Raw genomic sequence first — 17,433 nt, forward strand, 5'->3', positions numbered from 1 at the left:
CTGAAGTTTTGGGTTGTACTGACCCGTGTGATGCCAGTTTTGCTAATTGTTTGCATTTTGCCTCATCAGTTTTCTCATCTCGACCCTCCTCTTGTGGTCAGCATCGGATTTTCCATACTTCTCCATTTCAGCGTACAAGTCCTTGAGGGATCTGGGAGGCTCTCTAGTGAGGTGCCAATTTAATGGCCTAGGGACCAGACCAGCGATGCACTTCCAGATTGCCATGTCCTCCGTGAAGTTATGTGTGTGTGTGTCTTTTTTTGAACAAACCTTCGAAAGTAGTTATAGAGGGGTTCTCTGTCTTCTTGTAGACATTGGAAGTTGTCAGCTGCAGTTGAGTCGTCCCTCTTGAAATCTTGGAAGTCTTGCTTCAGCTTGTTCTTATGGTCATCCCGACTTAGAATGGACCTCGGTGGTAAATAAGAGTATCAGTTAGCTACTGGACCCTCGCAGGCCATGATGAATGATTTTGCCATGATGGGGTCATTCCCTCCTGCGGATGCAACGGTGATTTCGTAGGTCATAAGGAACTAAGTTGGGTCTGCGGAACCGTTATTTTAGGAGCTGAACAGGCTTGTACCCTTGAGGTCAGGCTTGTACCCTTGAGGTCATGGGACCTGCTGCAGTGCCATCAACAAAGGCGAGTGCGGGTCAAAGGGGGTTCCTCGGTTCTTTCTTGCTGATTGTTGGTCGCAGCCTTTCTTTGGTGGATTTGAGGTTGTTTGTGTCTTGTGCAGCTGTCTCATCGAAAGTGACAGTTCTTTGCTTTGAGGGAGTTTGGTTTTGGGCTGGGCCTTCGGCTTCTTCATTCTGGTGGTTGGTGTTTGAAGTCATGGGTTCGGACTGAGTGTTTGCTCCGGAGCTCACTGTCTTCTTCTTTGCAGGTGCCATCGTAGGTTGTTTGATCGAGCTAAGAGCACGGTGGGCGCGGGTTAGAAAGACTTACTCCCAAACAGAAAAGTAAAAGGAGTTCTCTTGTGCTGCGATGGAACCTTAGATACACTCAAAAAAGCATCCCGGTTACAGTAAAAGAAGAGAGGGTATTTATACTCCCCTACCTCCGTTACATAATTCTAGAATGCCCCTACCTGCTCGGAATATTCGAGAAATATTCCATCCTGAAAGGAATTTTCCGTGTTTGGAGTGCACAATTTGCCTACTGTTACTGAATCACGTTTCTGCCGTGACCCTGAAGGTAACCTCTGATGCTTTTTCACACTTCATCGTCGTCTTGTACAGAGCGTCGCACACGACTTCAGTACCGAAGGTCATCACACTCCTTGTCAGCTTCTTTCCTGCCCGCCTGCGACCTTCGATGTCCCTCATAATGGGTGTACCGGAGCTTTACGAGGACCTTCGACCCCTGTAGACAACATAAAAGAGAGACCCAAGGTTATCGTCTTCAACGGCCTCCCGGTACTGGTCCTCCGGGAACCTTCGACTTATTAAAAGGCGATCCAGGTTACCGCGATCGTTATATAACCATTCGGAGGTTATCAGCTTGGGTCTCCTCACACCCTCGACTCACCTACAACCTCCAACTGCCTATACCGAAGGTGACGATCCCCAACATGATGTATGGATGAAAATTATACGGTTGGGTCTTGGGTGCACCCAAGGAATGCAGGATCATTCCGATTGCATGTCGGTCACCTAATGTGGTGTTAAGTGGGTGGCCGGTAGGCGATAGCTTTCTGGTGATTAGTGTGGGACAGTGGCAACTCTCATGGCACCGGACGGATCGTCAGATCCATGGAATATATTTTTTCTATCTTTTGTGCACACAAGAAACACACACACCTCCCGTAGAATTCGCAATAATTTGGGATCTGTGGTTGAGTTCCTCCTCCAACAGCACCCCCCCCCCCCCCCCTCCCGGGTGTTAGGATACGGAATAGACGAATACAGAAATACTAGTACGCCGGATGTAAAATTCAATGTGTGGAGCGATAAAGAATTTAGATGTCAGGAGAATAATCGACAGATTTATTATCATAGAAAAACTTCAAACGTTGGAGTTTCGCTAATTCTTGTTAGTACGAAAAGCAATGGTGGAATGAGCAATGGAAAAAAAATCACCAACAAAAAAGCCACTTTGTCTGCATTGCTTGTGTCTCGGGCACCATTATTTTCTACGAAGTATTCATGTTAAAAGATGGTTTTGGCACTTGGCACGATATTCGTATGTGCTGATAATCTATGTACATCAGTCTAGAAAGATAATGCAAGAAACATTTACCCTTTACTAGCACAACTCTCCAAAGTTTCAGGTGTGCTGATATCAAAATTTGGATACCCATTTCCTAAGTATTAGCATCTCCGCAAGAAAAAAAATGTTTAGCAAAGCCTACATACATTTTCATTTCAACTGCATTTCGTACTATGTAATGTAAAGGGCACAGTGAAGAAAGTATATTCCTCATGCTAACTTAAGGGCAGGGGACCTGGATGTCCATCTCGTTCTATCAGGCCAGGACTTTCGTCTCTGTTCAGCACAGGAAACATATTCATCGATCGGAGGAAGACTCGGCTCCCCCTTGTCATCTTGTGGAACTTGCCCCCTTATTAACTATAAAATAATATATAAAAATGACGAGGTGGAACACTAATCATAGAAAGCATCATAAGGAAAAACGAAAATTCCGCAGACCAATTTACATACCTTTGACGCCCAGTGTCTTTCAGCTTGTTGGCAAACATCCCTGATATCTCTTCCCGACATCCTGCATTCAGTTCAGAACTAGTCACAAATGAATTGACTGCAAACAGGGCAGCTGTCTCAAATTATTATTCAACAGTTTGGGTAGCAGTATGAATTCAGCAAATGATCCTTGGAATCAACCAAGTAGACAGGTAAAGTTCCTTGGAATTACAGGGATGTTGAAAGTGTAACATAAACATGTAAAATCCTAGTACTTACTCTTCAGTGGCCAATGAAAATTGGACCAATTCAGATTTAGTCAAGTGCTTGGCATACTGGGCAGCTATTTCCATACGAGTTTGCTGATCCGGTAAGCCAAAACAGATGATTGAATCAAAACGGCTGCAAATGTCCATAAAAAGAAACATGTTAGAGTTACTTTTCACTAAAATAATATGTATTAGCAATATGATCACGACGATCAGAATGCTACAAGGTTATGCAGCTTAGTTAGTTGTTGTTGAACTACTGGCTCGTTTGTAGCCTATTAGACATTGATATAACAGGAAATAGGCGACAAAAAAACTCAAGGGAGCTTTTGCAAGAGAACAAGAACTGCCAAAACTATCTGGGACTGCTTGCAGTAAAAGAAAAGACACATCAATAGAAAACTACACCTGATGAGAGCTGGATCAAGTTCCTCCTTTCTATTTGTTGCAGCAATAACTACCACCCTTCTATCTTGCTCAAATCCATCAATCTTCACAAAACAAACATATTTAGTATGGTAGAAAGATGTACTATATGTTGATACAGGGGTGCTTGAATGGCTTCAAATGAGCCACAATGGATGATAATTTTTCGAAAAAATGACAATGGCTTTGCAGGTGGATGTCAACAGACACAAGTGACTTGTGGAGGTAAGGTAACTGACAAAGTCCAACAGAATAATAAAATTCTTTTTGGTTTCTTCTTGATCAATAATTGCACGAAATGTGCATATCAGGAGATAGTAATAGAAGCAATTTATGATAACCTAAATGGAAAAGAGATAGTAATAGAAGCAATTTATGATCACCTAAATGGAAAAGAAACAAGGACCCTACGTGTCGCAGAATTACTGACAAGATTCTTCGTGTAGCTTCATGCATCTCGCTGTCTCGAGCAATAGCAAAAGAGTCCACCTATAACAAGGATATCCAAGTTATGAAAAGAGGTAAGTTGAAACTTCAGAATAACAAGAAACTCACAGTATAATACCCAACAAAAGGAAACATTGCACTTGAGTATCCTAAAAGTTGTACGCTACAAAGAGGAAGACATTTACCTCATCTAGGAATATAATAACTCCATCAGGAAGATCGTTTGCAAGTGAAAAAACAGATCCCAACAGGCGCTCGCTTTCACCATAATTTTTCGCCAGCTACTTTTAAAGCACTGATCAAAGCTTCAAGTTCTTTCAAACTAAAACTCCCATGCTTGATGAATTCAATTTCCTGAAAGATTGATCAGGTATGACATTAATTATGATATATTGAGAAAATGCAGGATAAACTCCTTTCCAAAGTCTTCAAAGGATTGAAAAATACTAACAGAATAATCCGATCCAATAAGTGGCTCGAATATTAAAACACAGAGACCATCTACATCGAGATCTCCAGTGCTATTCTTCTTGGGAGGGTTCAATGTGATTTGTCGCGCAGCTGGACTGGAAAAGAAGCACTTGATTAAACACACAGTATACTGGTATAAATATGCAAGACCTGGCAAGCCATATATCTACAAAATGGACCAAATCACAAAGGCCACTTGCAGGAAAAAGATTCAATTGGAGACAAATAATGCAGTTCTCACAACTGTCCTATCCTACTAGCATGGCCAAACACTATTGAGGGGAAAGGAGAGGGAGAAAAGTGCAGGTATTAGGATTTTGATGGATGGGAATTCACCAACAAAGAAGTATCGCAGCATGTAATAGAACCCTCTTCAGTTGGTTAATTAACAGTATGCCAGTATAAGCAGAAGGAAATCATGGCCTACACATGAGCTTTATCAGAAGCAAAAAAAAAACAATATACATATAGCATATATCTCCACAAACAGTTGATGAAGACTAAAGCTGAACTGTTCTGTTTGGGATTTGTTCTTGCCATGAATAGAAAAAGGTAATTGTATAATATACTGATGGGATAGAAAAACACGGCTTTATTTGCTAACCTGTCCCAAGCACGCACTAGCACCTCCAAGCCACCACCATGTTGTTCTGCCTCAAGTCCGATGTGGGTTACAAGATCAACAATGAGGTGTGATACATTGCAAGTAGATGGCATGTCGAATTTAACAACCACCTGTTCGGAAACAAACCAAATCAGAGAAACATAATCATGGTAATGAAAGTCATATTGCATGCCATATCTAGAAAACAATCTACTGTTGTGCTCTAATAGCAACCATGCATAATTTCAAAAGCTTCCTACTTCATAGTTGTACTGACACTCATACTTAACTCAAATGAGCACACCGGTTTCAACATTTACCAATCACTCCAAGTCCTCCTAAATTTCTTCTTTATACCATTAGGGGTTCCAGCAAACCATTATTTATGGATTGCAGATAACTCAATTTCACGAAAATGGGACGATTTTTCAACACTGGCTAGACAAATTGGGGGAAGAACAAGAACAACCTTTTGGCCCTTCACGGCAACATCAAACTGCGGGTACGACCCGCGCTGCATCCCTCGGCTCTGGGCGAGTTCCATTATCCTCTTTCTCTCCTTGCGGGCCAAATCCTCCCCCTCGGTGGGATCAGTACTCACAGCCGCGCCGACTGGACCCTGTAAACACAAGCGAAGCTCAAGCCATGCCAACATCATTCTCCGAATAACACAGAATTTCGAGTAGAAGAGAAGCCAAAGATCACAACCTGCTCATTGCCGTCGGCGTAGACTATCGGAAGCGTCGCGAGAGCGGCGGCCGCGCCGATAGCGAGATAGGCGGTGGCGGAGGACGATGCCGAAGCCCCACGCGCCGAAGCAAGGGGCCTGGCATTGAGAAACCCTAGGCGGCGTGACCCTGGCGCAACGGACGGTGAGGCTGCAGCGTGAGGCTTCTGGAGAGGAGGGAGAGGTGCGGAGGACGATGAGGAAGCCGAAGCCGGCGATTCAGTGTGCAGCTGCCGGAGGATGCGGAGCAGCGGGAGGCGGCGGCGTAGGAGCATGGCCATGCCGGGCTCGCCGCCGGGGAAGAGCGGCTCGGCGTCACGTGGTGTTGGGCTCCGAGACCGTGGGACAGGGTGGCTTGAGGTCGGGAGGAAGCCGCCGGAGTGTTCGCGGCGGGGATTCGTTTCGCAGTTGGGCTTTGCCTTGCCCCCTGCCCACGAAAGAACTGAGAGTCATGTGGCGACACGTCTTCATGTGACGTTTACGTTCACGTTTTGCTCGTAGACGTTACGCGCTAGGTTTTCTAGGCTGGGCCGAGAAGTTCTTTCTTGGGCCGTATTCTTTCAATGGGCCAGTTGAGATAAACAGAGGTGGACAGATTCCGGCCGGCCAGCCATCCCAAATATGGCAACCTGCCTGTTTAATCACGAGCGTATACGGCGAGAAATTTGCCTCGCTGAACTCAAATGTGTGTATCCTGCTCCCTCTACATTACATTTGTAATCTCTACTGATTTTTTTCTGTAAAGAATCAAAAGATCTTTAGTAGTGCTAGGCTGCTACGTAGCTAGTCGTGACGATCACCATGGAAGGCTCAAGATTCTTGCGTTGGAGCATCAAGAAGAGACCAGCTGCTTGAAGTTGTTGGGGGCGGCGAATCCCATCCGCGGCGGCGCGGAGAAGATGGCCACAGCGCCCTTCCTGGACGTGGCCTGCGTGCCGTGCACCCCGTCCCAGAACAGGTACTCGTCGCGGTCGGAGCAGTAGGTGGCGTTGGCGCGTGCACCCGGCCTGCGCGTTGAGCCGCCCCCCGCCGCAGCACGCGCTGGCCACCTCCCGGAACCCGGCGGCGGCCGGGTGCGCCGTGAAGTACGACACCACGTTGTACGAGCTCTTCCTGCACTCTGCAACACTGTTCTTCCCCACTACAGAGTGAGTTGGTTCACCAATCGCCACCTCACTGATCCTGTTACCACTGCCACTTCCTAACTCTTTGGATCTAGATGTCCGTTTGCAAGGAATATGTAGCAGGGCATCTGAAGTTTCTGATGCTGTCAGAATGAAATTTTGTTACATTTTCCTTGCTTAAATTCCAAGATTGATCATAGGAAATATTTCAGAAATTACGACTAATTTGAGTCTCGGCCTGATTCTTCGAGTCAATCTAAAACTCGGAAGCTAATTCATAAGGGGTGCGATTTTTAATCGCACTTCATATAAAAGAAGACTTGGCAACTCTCGGGGCATGAGCACCTCACAGCCTCAATACAGCTAAGAAAGTACTCAGAGGACATCTTCAAGATGGAGTTCAGGAGAACTCGAAGACGCCTACTCAGAAGTCTGCAGTACTCGACTACGAAGAGCTCGGGGGCTTATCAGACTCAGGGCCATGGAACTGCACACATGACGTACATATTCTAGAATAAGGGATAGGATATGGCCCATGCCCTACATCAGTCCTAACTACTCGTACCATAGTAGAACTACTCATATCGTAGCAGAATTAGTCAGAACAGAAGAAAACTAGCCGAATAGTACTCGGGTAAGACTCATGAGCTCGTATCTAGATAGGATTTCCATGTAACCCTGTCCCCCCAAACTATATAGGGGCGGGCAGGGACCCCCTCCAAACAAAATCAACCCGATCAACACCTAAAACAATACAAACCACCACACAAGACGTAGGGTATTACACTCTCAGCAGTCCGAACCTGTCTAAACTTTGTGTTCCTTGCACCTTCGAGTTTCTGATCTCGGCGGTACGCTACCTACAAACTCACCACCTCGGAAGTATCCCTCAGCGGGTGTGGCGGTAAAACACCGACAATTTACTCACGTGTTAGTAGCCATTGACAAGTTCACAATATGGATCGAGTAAAAGCCGATTACTACTCTCAGTGCAGACAAAATCATCGACTTCATCTGCAGCATCCTCTACTAATTTGGCTTCCCTATCACTATTATCACCGACCTGGGCTCTAATTTTACAGCAGATGCATTCCGGGAATTCTGCGAACGATGTCCCCTAGTCATTTTGTACGCAACAATGCCCAATCAGGCAAGAGCTCACGTGATATTCCATGGGACACCACATGGGAATGAGGTAGTAGCAGTGTAGTGTAGTGCAGCCTCGAGAAGATTGAGCTGGATAATTGCCATGCACTTGGTGTCTCCGTCCGGGATTAGCCCTCCATTATTTCACATGGCGATGCATCCATCCTTCAGCAACAGGGAGGGGAGGTACCGCCTGTGTGGAGAAACACCAAGGCCCTGTTTGGACTCAATCACCATTCACTTCAGGTATATCTTCTGAAACCTTTTTGAAATCGAGTAGTGAATTAGGAAGGGTTTCTTTCATTTTGAAAAAGAAAGAGTAGTCACCGGTCAGTTGTGTGCAGGCAGGAAAACGTATCTCTGCAACCCCAAGCATAAAGTACGCGACCGGTTTGCTGACCCAAGTACCCAACACGTTGACTCAGGCAGGTGCCAGGGGCGCCGGGACGATGCGTGCACGTACAGCACAACGGATCCGCTCACCCAACGTTACCGAGCAAACAAAACAAAGGCGGCGGATTCGCAGGACCGGACCGATCAAGCGAAAGCGACCGGCCGGCCGGCCCCCGACCCGCTCCCGCCGGGCCGCGCTAACCGACTCCTCAGACCTTTCGCGCAAAAGCCGCGCCGGGTTCCGGCCGCACGGGCGCGCGCCGAGGCCCAGCGGCTCGTCTCTCCCCTTTGTTGTTGGGCGCGTACGAAAGCGGCGGGCGGCGGGGCGCGCGCCGCGCGGGCCGGTTCCGACACGGGCGGAGGCGGCCGGGCGAATCCCCAATCCCCAGGTGGGGGAGCCAGCAGACGGAATGATGAGCGCATGCGTGGTGCGCGGGCGGGAGGTGGGAGATTCGAGAGAGGACGACGGGCACGGCAGCGGCTGACGGCCATGGCCATGGGTGCCTCGCACCAGCCCAGCCGTCCTGTCGCTGTTGGCCGTGCCGCCTTGGCCATGGCCGTCCCATGATGCGTGCTTGCCTGCTGGCCGCCGGTTGGGTCGACGGCGACGTCTCTGGCTATAGCCCTCTCGCGCGGCTGCCTTTGATCTCGCTCCATCCATCGGGACCCGCCGCCGGCACGCCAGCAGGGTAAGGAACATCCCCGGCCGTGCATGCATCTGCATCTCGCCTAGCTAGCAAGCTAGTTATTATCTCGATCGAGATGGATGGATCGCGCGCGCGATCGAGCGGAGCGCGCCAGGGCGGCACGTACGAACCATGCGCTCACGTCGTGCTTTTGCTTTTGCTGCTGCTAATAACAATGATCGTGTTCCAAACTCGGCAAAGGCCCGGGGGGCGCGCGCGGGTAATCATGCCGCTTTTGTTAAGTGCGCGACGTGCGTACGATCCAGCACGGCCGAGCGGAGCTTTTCCCGTCTAAAAACCGTGACGGCTTGATGAGTGACCACCCATGCATGCACCCGGCCATCCTGTTCTAGAATGAACATGCAGCTAAGCTGTATGAATGATCAAAGGATGCTGCACTCTTCAAATGATAGTTGCATTGATTCACCAACGGAGTTTTTTTTTCTTTTTTGCATATGCGCCGATCGATATATAGATGCAATGCACTGCAGATTTGACTAAAGCTGCATATGCATGCATGGGGTCTATTTTTTCAGAGAAAAAGACATATGCATGAGGCCAATATAATTCATCCATAAAGGACTGATTAAGATGGGGTGTTAGCGAAAAGGTTAAGCCCACTTATTGTTGATCCAGCTGGATTGGCTTGCACTGTTTTCTTCTTTCTAAAAAGTTGGTTAAGGACATATTCATGATCTGGGGGGGGGTAATGATTAGTTTCCAGGGAAGGAAGCTTTAGTTCAAACCCATTATCTTTGCGAGCAATGGGGAAATTCAACAATAACCAGTTCATCTAATTGGCTCAGATTTAATACAGCAGTACTAGTTTTGCATCTTGTGAACTCAAGTGCCTTGCATATAAAGGTTTCAAGGTTTTCTTCCCTTTTTCAAGAGAGAAATCAAACCAAAGGACTTCTTTTTTTTTCAGTTCAAGAAAGAACTTTTGATCCATCGATGGACTTTGGTCTTAGCATTAGAAAGGAAGTGTTGTGCTTCTGAAAGTAAGAATTAAAGACACCGCCCGCCGTTGTTCCTTTTTATAAATAATAACATGGGAGGGCTAATAATTCCACCTACATATATATATATATATAGCTTAACATATTCTGTCTACTCCATAATCATCAGTTGCAATTGGCAAATGTATATATTTCTGTCCGCGCAGCGCAGGGGTCAAGATTCTTTCCTCCGGGTATGAGTGCACGCGTAAGCAAACAGATCTTATCTTATACACATAGCCCCTGATATTCTTCGCATAATTTAATTAAGCCTCTATTCGTAGAGTATCAACCGCACCAAACGTCAGAGCGACATGGACCACTGAAACCTAATTTAAAACCATTAGAGCCTTCTAACCCATCTCATTATAGTGGCCTAGAGGAAGACAAACCTGCCTAGGAATGTTAGAATGCAGCCAACATCGATCCAGCATGGACGTACATGAATTACAGCCTAACTAAAAGTACAGCTAACTACTGCTGCAGATGAGATTCTTCCCTGATTATTCCATCATGCATGTTTGGCACCACGCATTATTGCAGGTCTTCACTATTTAATTGACATTTTTTTTAGTTGATACACCGTAGCAGGCTAGCAACAATCTGCTTCCGCATTTAAACTTGCCACTTGTATATGCGTACCAGATCGTTCGCTAAGAGTCTGAAACAACAAAATAGGGCAAGCTGGAATGATGGTTGAAAGAGTGCTAGCACGCAGAGTTCTGCGTGCAATGAGCATTGAGCAGCAAACCATCGATCATCGGTCCATCAAACGTAAATCATGGCGCAGAAGTCGATCTCGAGGAGCAGAAAGGAGATCGAGGGCAGCAGGAGCGCGACAGGCGAGGAGGATGAAAGTAGAGACACCAAAACCTTTCTGAAAAAGGGCTACAGAGAGAGGGAGAGGCCGGGGAGCAAAAGAATTATAAGCATGCACACACTACTGCAAAAAAGCAAGTAATGTGCATCTACCACAGATCACTACACTATGCTGCTTAAAATCTGGTCGCACAAAAGCTGCTGGTGTTTTGAGGCCGGAGACTGCTTCGTTCCAGCCATAAAGCGATAAAGAGGCAGCTGGGAGGAGGAGGTCCTCTCCAGTGTTGCAAGCAGCAGCAGATTCCTCTGTGAAGAAAATATGCAAGAATGTGATTAAAAAAACTAAAAAGGGATAATAGTCTGTAGCTATTCGTTGAGAAAACCGATGCAATGCGATGAGTTAGTTGCTCCTATTTTACACTGATCATGATCCCTATGAATTCTTTGTAATTTTGCCGTCACCTCGGCAAGCACGCACAGACACACAGCTATCTTTTGAAAAGAAGAATGCGCGCACACAGCTAGCCCTGACAAAAGCGAAGTCAAAATGAGAGCTCGTTTCGTTCAAAAGCTTAACCCTCACCAGTAAGTAATAAACTAAACTATTCAATTCATACTATATATCCGGTTGCTGAAATACATGCAAGTATGACGTTGTGTATATATATAATCTATTGCAGCTGAAAAAATGACGAGGTAACGAGGTAAGCAGGTTCCACTGATGGCGCATGCATGCACTAGAAAATGTTTTCGCCTGCCCCCTACACTGCTACTAATCATGAACAGTTGAACAGTCATGTATATAGAAGATTATTAGTCTGTGCCTCAACTTTTCTTTGTGTTCTGAAGCCGCCATCTCCTTGTTTACACCTTACCTTGAGCTTTTGGGGCGGCCAGGCAACAGAGCGATAAGGACAGACCAGACCGGCCGGAGACAACTAGACACACACGGGAAGGAGTTTGAACTTTGAAATGACTTGCATTTGCTTTACTTGCGTCCACCAAAAACATATGTTCCCTACTTGCTGTCGCAGCGCGCGTAAACCAGCAATAGTACTGGTGCATGCTAAGCTAAACCTGTCACAGCTAGAGAACTGACCTCTAGTACCGGTCAGCAACCTCATTTAGTACCGGACGGAACGGCTTATCGGTATAGCGTGATCGGTACTAAATACCATACCATTTAGTACCGGTCAAAATTACTGAAGGGGCCATTTAGTACAGGAGCTTTGCGCCCCAAAAATAAAGAAAAAAATTATGGAACGCTCCGGCACACGCGCATCGTAATATGTGCATGCACGGTCCGAAGGATTCGAACTCACGACCTCAAGTCTTGCGCGAACTTTTCTTACATCTCACCTACACAGCACATGTAATAGGGTTGGATATGCTTTTATTTTGAAGTAATATGCAGAGAGATGCCACAATTTAGTACTGGTTGGTGCTATTGCCCGTACTAAATGGACGAGGCTATTTGGTACAATCACTAACACCAACCGTACTAAACATCACCATTTAATACCGGTTGGTATTATTGACCGGTACTGAATAGCCTCTGACGACCGAAAATTTCTGCCCGATACTAATTTCGGACGTACATCATCGTTATGTACTAACGCGTTAGATAAATGCTTAGTTTTCCAGTAGCGTGGGTTCGCGCATGTACGTTTGCGTTTAATTCCGGATCGATCGACCAGGCCAGAGAGAGCCGCCTAGCTGCTTCTCCATGACGCAGCGCCCAAACAGGACAAGGGCACATGTGTTTAGGGCCGGCCCGATCGAACTGGGGCGCTGCCGCCGCTAGCTCAACATGTGACGACGGCTCCAACAAGGCACGGAGCGAGAGCAACCAGCAACCGACAGGCCCTCCAGCACGGCGTTGGCCTCATCCCACTCTTCTCCTTCCCACCGGAGGACTCGGCACATACGCAGCTAGCTGGGGGCACGCACTGTGCTGTGCTGGCCGCGCGCGGCGCAGTCTGGCTCGCAACCTTATCATGCCGCGCGCTCGTCACTGACACGTGTGCCCAGGCCCAGAACATTAACGCAGCCCACTCACGTGTGTCCGCTCGATCAGGTGCGGCTTGTTAGAGGGAAGCTTATTACTACCGGTTAGTGTTATAGAAGCAAGCAAGCTGATTAGCCAGCGCGCGACAGCGTCACTCGGAGCTACAGCTAACCGTGCATCGCATCACTGAAACACCAGCCCAGCTGATCGATGAACACGTTAATTAATATATGTATGTATATACCAACACGTCCGGCCGGCACGCACTTGCAGTATTAATTAATCACGTGCAGCAAGCAAGCAAGCTTAATTAGCTGGTACGTCCCACTTAAGTCGCCACTAGCTAGTAGGAATAGTACGTAACACACGACGGTCTAATCAGTGGTTCAGAGGCTGCTCCCAGCAGCTCCTCCATCCAGCTGCAGAGATCACCGCGCGCGACAGGCTCATATGCAGCTACAGCTCATCTGTCAGCGACCGATCGGTCGGAGCGCATGCACTGCACGCCCAAGCCCGCCGGGGATCGAAGAGGCTCTCGGATCAGAGCTGAGCTACTTACTACCTGCCTCGCGCATGCCGCGTGCCTTCCCACAACGGGGAGACGGGCCGTGCCCAATCCCTCCACGGGGATTCAGAATTTCAGGTCGCACTCGCACACGCTCACGACGACGCCCGCGGCGGCAGGGCATGGGCATGGCAGCGGCGGTCACTGCACGCCCATCCGCCCCCGTAGACCAACCACAGCGGCATAGCGCCAACCACCAACCAGCTACTACTCCTACTAGCCACGTCGTAGCCCCCCCTGGGCTGGCCCCGCCCCGCCCCCCAGCAGCAAGGGAACAAGCGCGATACATGGATATGGAAAGGGCTCGCACATGCGATCGAGAAAACCAAGGCGTCGACCAATATGGCAACCCTGGATCGAGCGCAGGACCACGAACACCCTGACTGGCTTCCTCCCCGCTTGCTTTATATGGACGGGTACATTGCCCAGGCCTCGGCTGGCCGCCCGGCCGCCTGCGTACTGGCCACAGCGCGCGAGCGCGCCGGGCACGCAAACCAGGATGACGGCATGGCGCCGGCCGGAGAGGGCTTCCCGGCCGGGCTTGCAGTGGGAGGCGGCGACTACACGGCCGGCCATCAATGCCCCCGCCCGCTTGCTCGCCTCGCTACCGCGCGCGGGCCGGGGGCCGGAGGCGGTGGCTGTACGTAGCGCGGCACAAGGCGCCGTGCCGCCGCGCCTGGCGCCTGGCGCGGCGCGGTTGGTGCGCGCGAGAGCTTGGCCTGCCCGCTCGCCGGGCGGGGGGAGGCGACCGCGCCATAACGCGCGCGCGTGTGTGAAATCATTGACCGCGCCAATAGAAAAAATGGGAAATACTCCCACCACCGTGCGTCGGCACTGTTGGACTCGAGTCCGCGCCAGCGCGACGTCGGTCTCCGCGCGCGCTGCCTCTCTCTCTCTCTCTCTCTCTCTCTCTCTCTCTCTCTCTCCAGCAGTCCTGTGGCTGCGTGGTCCTGGATCGATCGGCACCGGCCGGTTGGTTGCTAGCGTGGCGCCCCTGCAGATTGTTGGCTCATCAGATGACAAAAACCTACGCCCGCGCAGATGGACCGGACTGGACTGGACAGCCTCGCCGCGGCGCCTATCCCTCTCATCACCGCGCCGATCGCCCGTCGCCGTCCGCCTGGCTAATGGCTGGTTTCGGGACATGCTTTGTACGCTCCCAACCACCTCTGTTCCGCATTTCATTTCGTGATCAGGCTAATTTAAGATGGCCGCAGATGTAGCCGAGAACCAAAAGGAAACGAACCGGCCGCCGGATCATCGGAAAACCTAGCGGTAGTTACTGATGAAACACTCCATGATCGATGTTACTAGTTGAAAAAGATATTTAGCACAATATATAATCAAGCAATGAACTACTAATAGACAAGTAAGTCTGCAGAAAAATGGAAGAGCTAGAGTGGCGTCGAACTAGCATCTAGCACTGCTTGTTTGGATGGGAAAAAAATCGAACCATCACGGCGGATGAATGGTGCCATGCTCGATAAAAATCTCTTCTCTGCTCGCACTTGATCAATGCAAACCCTAAAACTAAAGAACAAAATGAACAATCTCTCTGCTGCTGCTGCGTTTCCCTCATCTTCTTCTCCCATGGGTCATGGCACACCTCGCTCTCTCACTCACAGGTCACAAGCACAGCTCGCGTTAGGATGGTGCGTGGCTGATCCTATCGCATGCCAGCCATGCCATGGTATGGAGCTGAGCGTAATCCTCGAGGCGGTGTCTAGCTAGGAGGAGGAGGAGGAAGGAAACCACAAAAAAGAAAGGAAAAAAAATGAAACCAAGACAAAGAACAGATCAAAGCCACACCAGAGCGATGCATGCGATCCTCGGAGACACCCGTCGGCTACGAGTCGCTGGTGCTCATGCTCTCATGCCGCTCGCCGCGGCCGCCACCGTGCTGCTGCTGGCCGGACCCTCCTCCTCCGGTACTTCCTCCGCCGCCCTGGCCCGCCGTGGGATCCGTCGCCGCCTGTGTCCGGTATGCATTGAGGGCGGCGAGGATCCCCATGTGGCCCTCGCCTCCGCCGCCGCCGCTTCCCACGGCGCCGAGCCCCAGCTGCTGCCCGGGAAGCAGCGCCACCGGTGCAGGGAAGTTCATGAAATGTAGCCCGCTCGGCACGCTCCCCCGGTACACGGCGGCCGCGGCCGCAGCGCTGCCCATCTGCGGGAACGTCCAGATGGACTCTCCACTGCCTCCTCCACCGCTGCCGCCGCCACCGCCGCCGGAAGGCGCCCCACCCTGCGTGCTGTTGCTGCTCGGTACCATCCACACGGTTCCCGGCATTTGGCTCTGCGTGTACCCCGCCATCTGCTGCTGATATTGCTGCTGCTGCTGCTGCTGCTGCTGCTGCTGCTGCGCCTGCTGCATTTCTTGTTCCCACCGCCTCTTCCTTGAGATGTCGGCGGCTGCGGCGGCGGCAGACGGCGACGGTTGCACATCAAGGCCGATGCTACCCGAGTGGAAGTTAAGCAACAACGGGGACGGCGACGATGACGACGAGGCCGGGCCCTCCGAAGGGAAGCCCAGGCCGACAACCCGGTCCCACGCGTCAGCGCGGCCGAACCGGGCGGCGGTGGCCGGGCTAGGCAAGGCGGCGCGGAGGTGAGCCGGGGCGGAGAAGGAGGAGCCCGAGGAGCGGAGGGAGATGTTGAGGGAGGTGAAGTTGGCCGGGATGGTGCCGGTGCCGGTGGCCGCGATCACCGCCGGCTCGGCCTGCTGCAGCAGCCACTCGATGGTCTCGCCGTCCGTCTTGTGGCCCAGCTCCCGCGTCAGCTGGAACACCCGCGCCGCGCACAGCGCCGGCATCCGGATGCGACGCCCTCTGCCTTCCACCTTGGTATGCCGGTCCTTGGTCGAGCTGCGCTTGGGCGCCGCCTTCCGCACCTGCACCTCACCTCCGGCGGCCCCCGATCCATTCCCGGCGTTGCCGCCCGCCGATGTGCCCACGGCAGCCGAGCTGGAGCACGGCTGCTCCTCCTTCTTCTCGAGGAGCTGCAGAGGGAAGTTGGGGCGGCGGCCGCCTCCGCCGTCACCGGCGACGTCCATGGTGAATTAGGCCATTGTATATATACAGAGATAGAAGTATATATCTTGGCGTGTATATTTTTTAGCTGGGTAAATGGATGGAGTGGTTAGTTGTTTGGAAGAGAGCGGAAAGGATTTGATGTCTCCAGCGGCTAGCCTCCTCTCTCTTGCTGTGGGTCAAGCTCGAGAGAAGGTTAGGTGTGGTGGTAGGGAGAGAAGAAGAGAGAGTCCAAGAAAGAGCTGGACTGCTAGCTATCAGGGAAAGAAGATTGTAGGTTGGAAAGAATCCTTGCTCATATGATATGATGAGAGAGAAGATGGCTGATGGATGGATGGGAGGAGAGTGGCGAGCTTGTGTTTGTGTGTGCGTGTGGGAGATCACACGCACTATTTTATGGCCTTTTGGTGTGGTTCATCTGTGATTTCAGGGGGAGAGAGAGGAGAAGCAGGAGCAGCTGATGACCCTAGCTAGGAGGCCAGGGGGGAGAGGGAGAGGAAGGCGGCCGCCGGAAGAGGATGGTGTACTTTGTAGGGCTTGAGGTTGAGGAGAGAGATGGACGGATTAAATGGATTCCTGGTGCTCGGAGAGAGGGGGGAGAGAGAGAAGCTGGAGAAAGAGTGAGAGAGAAAGAGAGCGCTGGTAGTCTGGTGCTACACGAGTGTACATGGACGGAGACTAGCTGGTGGTGAGCTTGTGAGACGAGGATAAGGCGGAGAAGCTAGAGGGGAGCTAGCTGATGGGGAGGGGGAATTATTAGGTTCACCTAGATAGCTAACTCCATGCACAGTGCGCATCAGTACTGTGGCAGAACGTAACGTGGTATGTTCTCCTGATGCTAACAGACGAATCTCCCATCCAACCAGCAAAAGAATGCCACGCCACTATTCTCTCTCTCACTCTCTCTTCTCTCTCTCTCTCATGAAGCAGCTAGCGTTGCGCTGCGGATTAACACGGGCAATGGAAAGCAAGGTTTCCTTTGTGGATGGGCTGCTTTTGAGAGCACCCCTCAGTCTCCTAATTTCTCTCCCCGGTCCTTTTGCTGTTTGAAATGTGTTTCTTTTTTCTGCTCCGATCTCCTTC

The 17,433-nt window shown here is 50.3% G+C and overlaps 1 protein-coding gene and 1 pseudogene across 1 annotated transcript; both read right to left on the reverse strand.

The window, feature by feature from the left end:
- Positions 1 to 2,125: 2,125 nt before the first annotated feature.
- Positions 2,126 to 6,005, reverse strand: LOC112899251 (annotated as a pseudogene).
- Positions 6,006 to 14,664: 8,659 nt separating this feature from the next.
- LOC112901171 (transcription factor TCP14-like) lies at positions 14,665 to 17,013 on the reverse strand. Its single transcript, XM_025970023.1, has one exon. It carries the CDS (start codon positions 16,371 to 16,373, stop codon positions 15,171 to 15,173), a length of 1,203 nt encoding a protein of 400 aa, XP_025825808.1. The 5' UTR covers positions 16,374 to 17,013; the 3' UTR covers positions 14,665 to 15,170.
- Positions 17,014 to 17,433: the final 420 nt, after the last annotated feature.

The sequence above is a fragment of the Panicum hallii genome, chromosome 1 (assembly GCF_002211085.1).
Source record: "Panicum hallii strain FIL2 chromosome 1, PHallii_v3.1, whole genome shotgun sequence".
Taxonomy (NCBI): Eukaryota; Viridiplantae; Streptophyta; class Magnoliopsida; order Poales; family Poaceae; genus Panicum; species Panicum hallii.

Bases quoted from the DNA above. Each gene is read 5' to 3' on its own strand.
- LOC112901171 (XM_025970023.1), bottom strand. From the start codon at position 16,373: ATGGACGTCGCCGGTGACGGCGGAGGCGGCCGCCGCCCCAACTTCCCT.